This window comes from Eptesicus fuscus, chromosome 9 (genome assembly GCF_027574615.1).
Source record: "Eptesicus fuscus isolate TK198812 chromosome 9, DD_ASM_mEF_20220401, whole genome shotgun sequence".
NCBI classification, from domain to species: domain Eukaryota; kingdom Metazoa; phylum Chordata; class Mammalia; order Chiroptera; family Vespertilionidae; genus Eptesicus; species Eptesicus fuscus.
In genome coordinates, this window is record NC_072481.1 from 83,906,518 (window position 1) to 83,920,681 (window position 14,164).

Genomic DNA, 14,164 nt, shown 5'->3' on the forward strand with positions numbered 1-14,164 from the left:
ATGTGGCTGCTCTCAGCACTCCTGGTGAGCTTAAAGAAGAGAGGTCATTGGTTAAAATGAAATGACTTAATGGTCTGCAAATCCTGTTTATCTTTATCCTCTCTGCCTGCCACAGTGACAAATAATTGATCCCTAACTCTCCAGACTCCCCAGAGAATTGATATTACAATTCTACGATATGGAATTTTTTTTCATTTTACATTTTTATAATGTCTTTAAAACTGGTATTTATTTTTATTTTGCTATGTTTTCTTAAAAAGCTCTGATTGAAAACAAACCTAATGCTATTTTTATGTTTTATTTTCCAGTTTGTATTTTTGTCATTCTGGCTACTCTTTCTCTATGACCGAGAACTCGTTTACCCTAAGGCCCTAGATGGTATCTTTCCAGTGTGGCTCAATCATGCAATGGTAAGTGAGGGGGGAATTTAGTGACTATAGAAAGGCAATAGCCTCTGGATTGAACTCCAAAGTGCCTTGTTTGTTTCAGATCTTTTCCTCAATCTCCAACATCCTGTTCTCTCCTCCCTCTCTGTCCTGTCACTATTTATTTAAAGTGCTCATTGAAGATATAAATGAACAAAAACTGGTACTGTGATTTCAGTCACTGAGAGCAGAGGGGTGTCCAGGAATGACCCTGCCAAGTTACATATGAAGTCATTGAAAAGACATGCAACCATAAGGGCAGGCAACTTCTGGGTGGCTGCCATCCTGAAAGAGAAGTGACTTCAACAAGTAACATGTAATGAAAATTCTGGTCCAGGAATGGAAGTAAGCAAGCTTAAGAAAATCCACCCCGACATCCAAAGACTATCTCAGAGCTCAGCAGCAGCTTCTTAGCTAACACCTGATCAGGACTATTCATCGCAAGTGAAATGATTATTTACATGTTTCTATGAATACATTCCTGTTTGTTTTTTTACTCATGCACTTATTTTTAAAGGGCTAAATAGTAAACTTGACTTACTCTGAGATATTCAGGTTAGTAGTGTCTAAATACCAGTAACAGTGACCTGGATAAGCGGAGTGGGAGGGAGGCTGTCCAGGTGTTGGATGAAGGATGGGCCTGAGTCACTGGCAATACATGCATGAAGAAATCGTTCAACGTCTAGCTTAGCTGTTTCATACAAATGCATTTCACGTTAGTTAGGAGTTCAGAATGAGGTTTCAGAGTCTGTGAAGCAAATGACTTTTAAAAACCAGCAAAAATCACAAGGGACTAGCATTATTAACGCGCCCCAAGATCACAGATTTTCTTTTACCTACAGTCTTTCCATTGTCCTAACACACATGGTTTCCAATCCAGAAAAGCAGCTCAGTCCACTGACTTGCCCTTCCACATATCTCATTCCTCAGAAAAATGTAGTTTCAGTTTTAAACATATGTTCAATGAGGTACTGATTACTGACTAAGATATTCAAGTTCTAAAATAATTTAGAGTTTAGGACCAAAAACTATATATTAAATAAATCTCGCTTCTCAGGGACCCTCTCCTACCACCTTCTTTTGTCTGACCACCTCCTTTGGGGAACGTCTGACCACCTTTCTAATTCCCATTAATGTTAATCTGAGACACCTCTGTAGGGAATATTCCTGCTTTTTCATGGTACTTTATGAAGCATGTTCCTCAAATATGAGTTCATTTAAATCACACAACCTTCTTTTGATAACAACTATAATGCTGATTTTTACAAATTAGGAAAAAAAAGCTCAGAGAAGTTAAGTGATTTGCCTGGGGCCACAGAGCTGGTAAGTGGCTACACTAGGATTTAAATCCAAGGCTAATTCTGGTCCCCCTTATCTTTTGCTGCAAGTGAGTGCAGAACTGAGGTTTGATCTGGTTTCATAATTCACCAGGCAAGAAAAATATTGCTTGATTAACACAGCAAAGTGAGAATTCTCACTTAAAAAATCCAGAATCCCCATCTGTATGCTAATAAGCCCAAACTTGATTTACAAAAATGAAGTGATTTGGGACAACTGACTGAGCTAGATGTTACTAAACTAAAAAAAAGGCAGACTTTTATTTGGGGCCAACCACATATATCACACCTTTTCCAGGCTTGGTGAGCTCATGTAGTGTTTTCCTGCAACTGTTCCAAGCTTCCCAGGTCTTTAGGTTCCATTTTCCAGTGGAAATAAGTTTGGATTTATTTCAAATACTTGCTTTGGTGACACCCAGCTTCTGTGACCTTGCTAAACCACCATGTGGATTTTTAGATGGCTGTACAATGTGCATCACAACCAAGAGCAAAGAGGACACTGTACAGCAGAGTTCCAAAAATGTTTTTATGTCTTCACAACCTGGAATTTCTATTTGTTCCTAGTCATTTGGTCAATGAAGTAACCTGAATGTCTTAGAGAGAGGGGGCTAGGGACAAAGGAGGTGGGGCAATGGTGATAAGAGAAAAGAAGAGGTGGCTACCTGTCTTCAATCAGACACAGACTCTGTGATTCCGTTCATTTCAATGGAGAAACTCCCAACAGAGCATTTCTAGGGGAAAAGGTTGGCGTCCACAGAAACAGCTTTGGGTATCCCTAATGTGGTCATCTCCAAACTTCCATGCTTCCTTTGGTGTCTGCTTCAAATCCAGTGTCCTCGTGACTGCACCTCATCCCTCTCTCCAGATTGTGTCTCCTATTCTGGACATTTTCTGTCCTCATCATTAAGTCCTCCTGGCATATTGTGTCAAGGGATGGTTTCTGCTAACTTCTTAAATACTAGTATAAACAAATACGGAAATGGCTGTTACCCAGTCACTTTGTTAACACTATCTACATTTTAACAGTGTCTTTCCATGACAACCCAAAGGAATGAATACCCAGAAGCCACCAGTGTGGCAGCCAGAATGAGGATGGGCAGTCAGGCCAGACATTTGGTACCAGTTGCCTACACAGTATGTGGGAAATTGCTTCCTGTACTTCTCCTTTCTCTTTCTCCTCCACAATATAAGAATTTCTGGCATACATAGCCAGTGTCAAACTTTCCTGAACGGTTCCTTCATTTCACAGTAGTTACATTTTTGATTTTGTCCTTAGCTTTGAAATATTTTCCCTATTGCCATTTGTGATGATGCCCTGCGTTTTATGAGTAATATTTGTCAAATTAATAAATACCACTCTCCCTTTTGGCACAGTGAAGTTCTAAAACTTTCATGATTTATCAAGTCTTGGGAATCCTCCCAGTGCAAGCTTTCCAGCTCACTGGAGACTTGTCATTGCAGTAGGACCATTCAAAGCTGACCATCATCTCTAAGGAACATTTTTCTACCTTGGTCTTGTATTCAAACCAAATAGTAACATAAGTGAAATATTTGCATCAATCATGGACAGGCTGCCATTCACTGGTGCCCTAAGAACTCCCCTTTGAACCAGCTGCCTTGTTTAAAGTACATCAACCTGATCATTTTACTGCTAACAGTTCTCCAGCCTTCATGAAAGAAGGGAAAGTATCCCTCCAGGTTTGCCAGGAAAACATTAGCTCCTCAGGACTTATCAAATGACTACTAGAGCTAGGAGGAGAGCAGGCAGATTTAAGTAGCAGGAAGAGGACTCAGTAACTGAGGAAACCATCAGATGCCAACCCGAAGGGAGCTGGGGCACATATTTCTCAGGAAATCAATCTAAATTGCTCAAGTTTCCCCCAAAGAGGGGTGAGATAGATCAGGGAACCCATTCAGAGCCTCCTCTACGTTTGAAAATAGTACACAATTGTTGAGAACGTGATGTAAGTGTTGCTGTGGAAGTGGGGTCTATGCAGTGTCACAAGAAAAGGCATGTTTGGAGACCCATGAGGGAGGATGAGGTCCGGTGGTAAGATTTATTTGGGTGAAAATAGAAGGCTGCTTCCTGGTTCCCAATGTCCCATCTCCATCTCTCCTGCCATGGACTATCAGTGTCAGAAATACGGCTATTGTCCAAAGTTCCTGTGCCATATTAAAGCTCGTCCAGTCCAGCCTTTCTCACTGTCCAGCTAGCTTAGCTGGAGTTCCCATCTATGATCCACTGCTGTGCTGTACACAGGCTCCTACCTGGCTGCACAGCTGCTAAGGCCACGTGGCTATGGAGAGAGAACACGCTAGCTCAAGGGGTGAGCATGGGTTAGTGGGTGAGAGAGAGCTCTTCTTTGTTCCCTGGAATTATATCATCTCAGGCTTGAGAAGGATCAGGCACTTTTTCAAAATAGCCAATCAACTTCCCAAGCTTTTGATGACTTCTAATGAATGGGTCCACCTCCTAACCAATCTCTTCTTTCCCCAGGCTAGATTGACAGGCCTCTATGGTCAAGCACTACCCCCTGTGCCATTTTGACTTCTATTGTGTATGTGCTTACCTCCCCCTGCACCCCCTCCCTAGTCCAGTACCAGAGGAGGGAAGGGAGGGGTGTTAAACCTTGTGGGGCAATACTGTGATCCCCTGGAGTGTGTGAAGCTGTAGTTTCCTGGTGTAACAATAATGTTTGATTTCCTTTGCTTCCTTTCTTATTAATATCTAGCTACGAACACTAACACAATACTTTGTAAACTATCAAGGACTGAATAAGTATGTTATTATCATGTAAAACTCTTAAACCATGATCAGAGTTTTAGAACTAAAAGACTTCATTCACAAACAATCTGCTCTTACGAGTCAGAGTCAGGCCTTCCTATGGCTGTGTAAAACATCCCAAATACAGCTACTTTGTCACTTAATGTGTTGTCATTTATCACTTGAAAAAAATATTATGTGGGTCGTGACTGAAGGAACTGAAAGACCTCTGAGCCCTCTCCAGGACTCAAAATGTCAAGGGAGTGAAACTCTAACTTTCCAGTTTATTCCTCCCTCATAGCATGCAACATGTTATCTATCATTAAATTCAGACATAATTTCAGATTTCTCTCTCCCACCTTCATGTGAAATTTTCGGGCTGCTATGTTGAGATAGGTGAGTCCTGGTGAGTAAAGAAGGTTGACTGCAGGCATTTCAGCACCAAATGGGCCACCCTTTGTCCACCAACATTATAGAGCCCTCCTGCATGCCTTCCTTATTCACCCAGCCCTTCCTCTGGGCATAGGAGACCCACAATCGATACATGTCTGGATAGCTAAGCTGTTTTCAACCTTCAGAGACTAGACCCCTTTGTGAACCTAAGGAAATCTATGGACCTTTTCCCAAAGAAAACACAAATACCCATAAAATTTTGTGTAGTATTTTAGAAGTTTTATGGACCTACAAAATTCCATTTATGGGCCTCAGGTTAAGATCTCCTAACATAACCAAGCATATACTGGAAAAGAAGGACTCCAGATGATTTCTAATGCTGAGTTCATATCAAAAAGACAAAATTAAGAATACTCATTTTTCAAAGTCATTATTATATGCTTAGTGCTGTTTTCATTTCTATCGGGTAATAAGAGAAATATGAGATATGGCTTCTAACCTCAAAAAGCTTAAATTATAGACATTATATATCTAATAATATATATGTATATTTATTTATATTTCCCCCACAAACACTCAGTTTTGTAACTTGCTAAAAGCAGAGGCTGTGTTCTGAAGAATATTCAGGAGAACATTTGTACGGTTAAAAACAACACCCTCTATTAGTCCCCTGTAAGTCCATGTCTGAAAAGAAAGAGGGACCTGGTCAGGGTTCCCATGAGGGACTCACCTCCCATCCACTTCTGTTTCCACATGATATAAGACATGAGCCAGAGTAAGTTCTGCTGATACAGTGCCCAGCCCATGTCACTCACAGGATGGTAAGTGAGATCCTTTGGAGGACACGTGAAGCTTTGTCCAAACTTAATGAAACCATGCAGCTCTTATACAGTGAGTTGGCCCAAAGTAAAGCCCTGCATAAATATCTTTGTAAGCCACACTTTTATTGACATCAATTTTAATAAAGTTTTCCCTCACCATAGGGAGTCTGCTTATTTTATACATACACACACACACACACATATATAATCTTACTTAGAGAGTGCTTACTATGAGCCAAGCTGTTTTCTAGGAGCTGAGGATGCAGAAATAAGCAAGACACCCCCCAAAATCTGTCCCTGTGGAGAACACAACATCCTAGTGGGGAAGACAGCAATACACATGTTAACCATAAATAAATAATACAATGCACACACATGCACAGGTTTAATCGGGTACAGGGCAATCAAGGTGGTCAGGGAATCCCTCTATGATGAACTGATATTTAAACAGAAATCTGGGTAATGTGAGGGAGGTACCACAGGAAGTTCTGGCAGAAAGGCTCAGGCAGACAGAACAGCAAGGACGAAGACCCTGAGAGGAACCACCAGCCTCTTTAGGAAACAGCAAAAAGGACAGTGTGGCTGGTTTGGGCTGAATAAAGAGGCAAGTGATGGAACTGCAGCCAACATTGCAATTATGCCTCACATGACTTACAAAGGAATTATGATTTTATTCTGAGTATGATGGGGAGGGGATCTTTTCAGGGAGGCCTTTCCTGCTGAGGAAGCACTTTCAATGTTTAAACTATATAAACTATATAAAGACTGGAGAGCAGGCCTTACCTGTTTCTTCCCAATACAATACATATATATAAAATAGTGCTTAGGGTTATGTAAATCCCTCTTTCTTCCCCAGCACTTACCTCTGTATCTATCTCTCTGTTTGTCTATCTATTATCTGTCTATCTATCTATCTATCTATCTATCTATCTATCTATCTATCTATCTATCTATTTGCATTTTACTTATTCATCTTGCTCACATTTCAAGAGCATCACATTCACTGTCGTGTAGAAGATGAACACTAAGGATGGACACAATGCAGGTGTGATGGGGAAGGGAGGAGTGAAGACCAGTTAGGAGGTGTTTACAAAGTACAGTAGGAAATGATGGCTTGGGTTAGGGGCATGGATGGTAGTAGAGTTGATGAGATAAGCTTTTTAGCTTGAGGCACAGGGAAGCGGTATGGACAGAGATGCTAGGAGAGGTAAAAGGATTGTAGTGGATGAAATTATTCCTGAGATGCCTATTAGACAACAAAATCTAGATGCAGAATATGTAGTTGGACGTATAAGTCTAGGGGAGAGTTCTGGGCAGGTGACATAGATTTGGTTGTCTTCATCATAAAGATTGATTTTCAAGTAAAATAATATCTCCTAGGGAGTCAGAGTGGTTAGAAACTATATCCCAGGACTAAGCCTTAGACTTTCAGTGCTTGGGAGGAAAAGCCGGGAAATTCAACAAAGGCAGTTGAGAAAAAGGTGCCAATGACTTAGGAGGAAACCCAGTGTAGTGTAGTCTCTCCTGGAAGTCAAGTATAAAAATGTTTCAAGAAAGAGGAAGTATTTTATGTCAAAAGCTGCTGAGAGGTCAAATAAGATGACACTGTAAGATGACTTAAGTTAAAATTTTCCATTGGATTTGGCAATATTGAACTCTCTGGTATGCAGTTTGTGGAGTGATGGGGAGAGATAGAGCCTTAATGCTGTATGTATTAGTCTTCTTTGTTGTGGTAAGAAATGAACATAACCTTATGGCTTAAAATGAGACAATTTATTAACTTATAGTTCTAGAGGTCAGAAGTTCAAAATGTGTCTTATGAGATAAAAGCAAGGTATCAACGAAACTGCATTCCTTTTGGAGACTCTAGAGGGGAATTTGTTTCCTTGTCTTTTCCACCTTCAGTCTGCCTACATTCCTTGATTCATGGCCTCTTCCTCCTTCAAATTTGGTGTACCATTAAATTCTAAAATCTTCTCTGGCAATTCTCTACTCTATACCAGGTCCACATTAGAAAGAGAAAACATGATGGCCCACAATGACCAGAAAATGGTAATGGTAAAAAACTTGTCATGTGGCTCTGGCGAGGGTGGAGATACACTAGTTAAGACAATGAATGGATGCTTCAATATTGTACCACTGGAAAGACCCTTTTTCAGAGCATTGTTCTGAAGCTCCTGAGCAAGAATGAAAATGGAATCACTTGCAGCACACAGATATTAACTTGGATATTTTTTCAGGTTAATCACTACAGTGTTATTTATGGATTGTCCTCTTGGTTAAAACACTTTCTTGCTGTTCCTTTATTCATTCCATTCACTTCTTACTCTAAGATGGGCTAGACTCCCCAAAGGCATTCACCTAGGAAACAAGGAGAAGCTAAATGAATGGTTAAAGCTCAGCAATGAAACTAGAAGCTAACCTGGAATTAAGAAGCAGAATTAGCTGAGTAAGGACAATAAAGGCATCTTGCCCCTCAGGAAGTCTTAAGGCAAATAGAGGAGATTCTGATAATGAGCTGACAAAGGATTACCAGCCCCTTTAAGATTTTATATAACTAGATCCAAGCATGCACAGTGCCTGCTTTCTTCAGCTCTTGAGAACAGGAATCAGAATGGTGAAAGTATATCTTCTATTTTTTTTTTTAAATTCCAATTCAGAGAATTTTCAATGTGTGCTGAAAAGTAGCTTGCTTTTACTAGTATTATTCCATTATCCCAATATCCATTGGGTCTCTATCCATAGCCTCCTTTTTAAATAGGAGAATAACAGTAAAAAATACATCCCAACTTCAAAATCAAGGTCAAAAATTGTAATGATCAAAAAAATATATCCTGTCTTCTAAGAAGTTACTAGGAATTGAATAGTTGAAATCATTCGGTGCCCCAGAGGGTTTGCTAGTGGGTCTCCTCCCCTCCTGTGTGATGTAATTAATCCTCACTTCCATGGCAACCATGTGTAATACTACCAACGGCAAGAATGACATTATGCTGGAGAATAACCAGGATGGAGAAACTCATTACTGAAGATCCAAAACCCCTCTGAAATTCCAAGAGAAAAAAAAAAAAAAGAAATCAAATCTAAGTGCATAGAAAAGAGCTAAAATCCTGTGATCTCAGAACAGAAATGAAAATGTCCAAGAGCTGCCCAGTGGGTGGGAGAGCCTTTCTGTGAGATTCAAATGGACATCATCCTCTTCCTGATTAGAGGGCAGCACAGAAGCGCCCCCATTGTGCCTCTCATTGCTACACAACCCAGACACTGACTGACAGCTGTGAAATCCCGTCCTTCCCTTGAACAAGGAGCTGCTGACAGGCTTTTGACCAGCCCCCACATCTCTTGCCTGGTCTCTTCATCTTCTCTGCCTACAGAGCAGTCTTGTGGTTAAATGGGAATTTGAGTTTGTCCAAATCCTCCTATTCCCTCTCACCTCCAGATCTTTGTGTTACCAGCCAGTAGAATATTTCTGCAGGGCCTTATCTGGTCGTCTTCATGGTGATTCCACTTGCCCAAAAACTATACACATGGATTCCTAGCTTTCGGATACTTTATGTCTAGTATTTTTAATCCTTAGCCCTGCCTTTATTCCTCTCTCCCAATCCAATGGGCATGTTCATTTACACAGAGGTACTTGCTTTGCCTTCCTCCTAAATTTCACCAACTTTTCCAATCTATCACCATCCTTACTTACTAACTAGCTTCATCCTGTTTCTATCTCCTTCACACATTTGCTAGATTCATCCATTTTCTCTAAAATTTTACACTACAGCAAAGCTAAAGCAAAGCGAGGAAGGAGTGTGAATAAAGGTTTGTTCAAAGTGGGGATCCTGTTTTTATGCTCAGTGCTTCTACACTGAGTGCCAAGTATATATCCACAGTGGACTGACAACTGAAAGTGCTCCATATGCTACTAAAGAGCATCTCCATTAACACAAAAATCTATAAGCATGTTGCTTCACACTCCATCCATCCACTCAAAGAATGAGTCATTTAATTATGAGCGTTTAAAACAGAATGAAAACCTGATGGTAGATAACAGGCCTCCACCAGGGGCAAGATGTCCTGGCCATTGCTTAAAAATGCTGTTTTTTGCTGTTACCTTAAGAACATACGGCCGTAACAGACAATAATATGCTAATATTTCCTTTTTTCATCCATTTCAGGCTTGACAATAAATATTCTTTTGTAGCAATGATTGGCAGAGATATTAAAATACTTAACCTATCAAATAGTATTTAATAAAAGTCTTTTGTCTCTAATCAGCTCAGGGAGTGTAGTTTAAGGCTTATATGTAGGAACATTTTAATTAATATGCATACTTTCACTGACATATTTTAAAATACTTTGCTAACCTAATAATGTCAGAGTTAGTAGCATGGAAATATCATGATGATCACAGGAATTGTAAGCCTGGCAAAAAATAAAAAAAGTGCTTAAGAAGTACTTGCTGAGTAATATTTGACAGTTGGAATATTGAGTGCATGTCCAATGGAAATGACACTTAATCGTGATGGCTTTTTTTGAGGTGGTAACTCTTAGAGCATGGTACAGATAGCTCAAGACATCCCCAGATACAGGTCGCCAGGAAATGAACCATCTTGGAATCATATTCTACCTTCACAAATGTCCTTTCACTATCTGCTAAGTTTCTCTTGGGACTAAAAAGTTGAAAGGGATAGATTATCAGGAAGAAAGATGCTGGAACTTGATTTCTAAAAGTCAGATTGTGGTGAATGGAAGCAAAATGTCTTAGTTCTTTGTCTAAGTTGCAGAAATTATAATCTTGGATATTTTCTACACGTTAACATTTTATTTTATGAAAATAATTTACTTCAGTACTAGGAAATCCTCGATTCTGGCCCCATTTCTGCCATTATCTCCTATGTGGTTTTGGAAAAGTTAATAGACCTCTCTGGATTTTGGTCTTTTAAAATGGGTGTGTTAGCCTGGCAGGTGGGCTCAGCGGTTGAGCATCAACCTATGAACCAGTAAGTCTCAGTTTCATTCCTGGTCAGAGCACATGCTCAGGTTGTGGGCTCAACCCCCAGTAGGGGGCATGCAGGAGGCAGCTGAGCAATGATTCTCTCTCATCATTGATATTTCTACCTCCTTCTTTCTCTCCCTTCCTCTCTGAAATAAATAAAAACAAAATGGGTGTGTTAGTTCTTAATTTTCAGCCATGTTATTAGGAGAAAATAAAATATGTACAACATGAAGTTGTATCAGTAATACTTAAGGATCTATGCCAAATTGTTGTCAACTTGAAATCACTATCTCCCCTTCTCCATTCTGCTCTGTGTAGCAAGGGATAAACCACACACAGCTCCTAGGAGCCCTTTCTGCATGTGATTCCAGGTGAGAGTTACCCAGTGAGAGGCATTCTCATAAGCTGTTAAAGGAAGAGAAGAATCCATTTGTCTCTAGGGAGATGTATAGCTGTGTGAGAAGATTACAGACACAGGGTTAGCAGCGGCTGCTGGACAAACACCTAGGAACCACACACTTTATACTACAAGTTGCTGAGATCCCAATGTTGGCAGCTCCCAGAGACTTGAGATTTGCTCCAGCTTCTGGGCCAGCTCCCTGGAATCCCCCTTTTCCAGCAGAACTTTTCTGACTTTTACTGTCCTACCCTTTCCAACAGCTAGCTGCCTACGCTCTAAAACCTTCCTCCTTGGAAGGCCTTGATGGACTTCTGTGTTCCTGAGGCAATTATGACTGATACATGACCATAAAATTCCTGCTTCCTTCCAAATCATGCCCACAAACCCTGACAAAAGAATCAAAATTCTGAGTGACTTCTGTTTCAGGCTGCAGAGTGGAACAGTAGCCTTAAATAAACAAACATTACAAGGCATCCACAAGGTTTTAAATGTTTGACTTACTGACAAGAAAGTAATGGAAATTCCCCAAAACTAAAAGAAAACAGAACAGTGTCCAACAAAGATAATGAGGTATAGGCAATATTTAAAGAGAGAATCACTGATTATTTCCTGGAATTTATGAAAAATTAATCCTCAAATTTAAGAAGTGCCCAAAAAATGTCACACAGGACAAAGGGCAGGCATCTAGCCACTTGTATGACACCACATACATTTATACAAAAAGAAGATCCAAGACGCAACCAGATTAATAAGATGGTTCCCCAAAAAGAAATTACTGTTAGACTGATAGCTGATATTTCAATAGCAACAAAGAAGCCAGGAGATGATAGAATAATAGCTTCCAAGTATTGAACAAAACAACCTGCCAACCTATTTACTCATTGAAAGTATATAAAGACATTTTCTGACACAGGAAAACAGACTTGATCACTCACCAACCCTCCTGGTAAAGGGGAATGCTGGAGGGCATACTTCAAAAAGATCTCAGAAGGGAGAGCCGAGATATCAAAAGCAGTAGCAAGCAATTTGTTCAACATATGGTGATTAGAAAAAGAATGAATTAAAATACTGGATGAAAATAGAATGTAAGTTGGGAGAGGCATTCTAAAGCTTCCTTGGATTGCTGGTGGACAGAGGCTAGAGACAATGACATATTAGCCACTACCATGTTAAATAAGCATGTTATAATGTGTAAAATAACCACATAGAACTGGAGTGTATGACTTCTGCATTAGTAGGAAGAGGAAAAACTGATGGGAATTTGAGTCCATGGTCAGAGGCTATCTAAGGTGTAAAGAAAAGCATGGGAACAGGCCCTGGTGTGGGTTGGATACAAATCCATGAATATAGGAAGGCCTTTTGTGCAGGATTAAGTTTCCTTCCCCTAGAAATATTTATACTATTTTCAAAGGCACAAAGCTCTTAAGTTATGCAATAATCCCTAATTGGGCTATTCCAGTGAATTGTGTAGTCCAAGCCTGTCAAACTCAATGGCTAACACAAACTTAAAGGGCCAAAAAAAAACAAGGTTTAAGTTTATGTGGGCTGCAAAAAACAAAAGCTTCAATTTTCATAAAAACGTAGGTTTATTTCGATAGAGACATGCTGAATACAAAAGGCTGAAATAAATGAGTAATTGTTAACATAAAATAATAGAACATTTTAATAAAAATTAATATTTTTTCTTGAACATTAACTCACCAGACACTGAATAACTGCACAAATTAATAAGCGTAACGCAAATAAACCTATTTTTCTTATTCTCTGAAAGCGAAATATTTCCTGTTGCTCACACCAAACAAGTCAGTCCAAGACTAATGACGTGGCAATCAGCTGCTAAAATATTCGCTGCTAGTATTAGTGGGGAGAAATGGTGCGCCTGTGCATAAGGCACATAAGGGAAATGAGTGCAACACGATTATGGTAATCAGTCATTACGAACGCGCCATGATTGGTATCTAGTTCTTTATTAATAATTATGTATAACAGGATATTTAAAAATTAAGTTACAAAATTTTTATTGAGATATTTTTTACATACCGTTATATTGGCTGGGCCGTAAAAATATTCATTGTGAGCCATATGTGGCCCGTGGGCCACGAGTTTGACATGCTTGATGTAGCAGATGTGGGGCAGGTAGCAATATGGTAAGGTCAGAAAACATGTGAGAGGAAAATGTGAGGTTTCTAAAGTACTAATTTCAAAGGAGTAGGCATAAACAAAGAGAACTAATGATTAAGTAATCCATTTTGTTCACCCCTTTGTTTACACAAGAGCCCTGTTTCCTAAGGTTTATCCCCAAGCTACTATTGAATAATACTAAATTTCGATTATAGATGAATTGGGTGATACGTTCTCTTTTCTAATCCTGATAGCTGTCCCTGTTGAGGAGGTTCTTAGAGTTTTCTAGCAATTAAGAAAAGGCTCTTGATCATAAAGGGATCTCTTGAGGTGATCAAATTGCCTGCCTTCCATGATAAGCAATGTAGCAATTAAGCACATTTTGGTATTTCTTTATATTCTGATGCAAGCTGTTTATGTGTTTATATATAATTAAAGTTTCAGGGTTGGGTTTTAATGTCCCCAGGATTGATTGATTTACTTCCTGGTTAATGTCAACATGGGTATTCAGCACACAAACCTACAGAACAGCCTGGGCCTACTGGCCAGGGGAGGTGTGAAGTGCAAGTCCTAATTCTTAACTGAGATTTCCCCCACTGGGAGATTTAACCAAATGCTCAGCTCTCCCCCGAGATGCCTAATGACCCAAGATGGAGACTTTGCTAACATAGGTACTACTCCCCACTCCCTGCCCCAATTTCCTGCTCCCTTGAATTCTAGTAAGTTAGATTGAGCTGTATTGTCTCTTTCACTTAGAGCCTCTCTAGAAGCAGGAAGGCAGCTTGCTATTTCCTCTTCTCTGGCATCGTCTTCTGAACTGCCTACTCTATGAGAAGATGAAAGGAAAGACATAAAAAAGAGCATCCCTTCTTTCTATCACCTGAAACAGAGGTGAAGCTCAAGTTATAACTTTATTTTT

The 14,164-nt window shown here is 39.8% G+C and overlaps 1 protein-coding gene across 3 annotated transcripts in view; it reads left to right on the forward strand.

Annotated features, from left to right (window-relative positions):
* ADTRP (androgen dependent TFPI regulating protein) overlaps positions 1-14,164 on the forward strand; it is an 86,848-nt gene that overhangs the window by 38,417 nt on the left and 34,267 nt on the right. For all 3 annotated transcript variants that reach the window (XM_054721470.1, XM_054721469.1, XM_054721471.1), the window contains one exon: positions 309-410. In XM_054721470.1, coding sequence (XP_054577445.1) covers positions 309-410 — 102 coding nt within the window. The remainder of the gene's footprint in view (positions 1-308; positions 411-14,164) is intronic.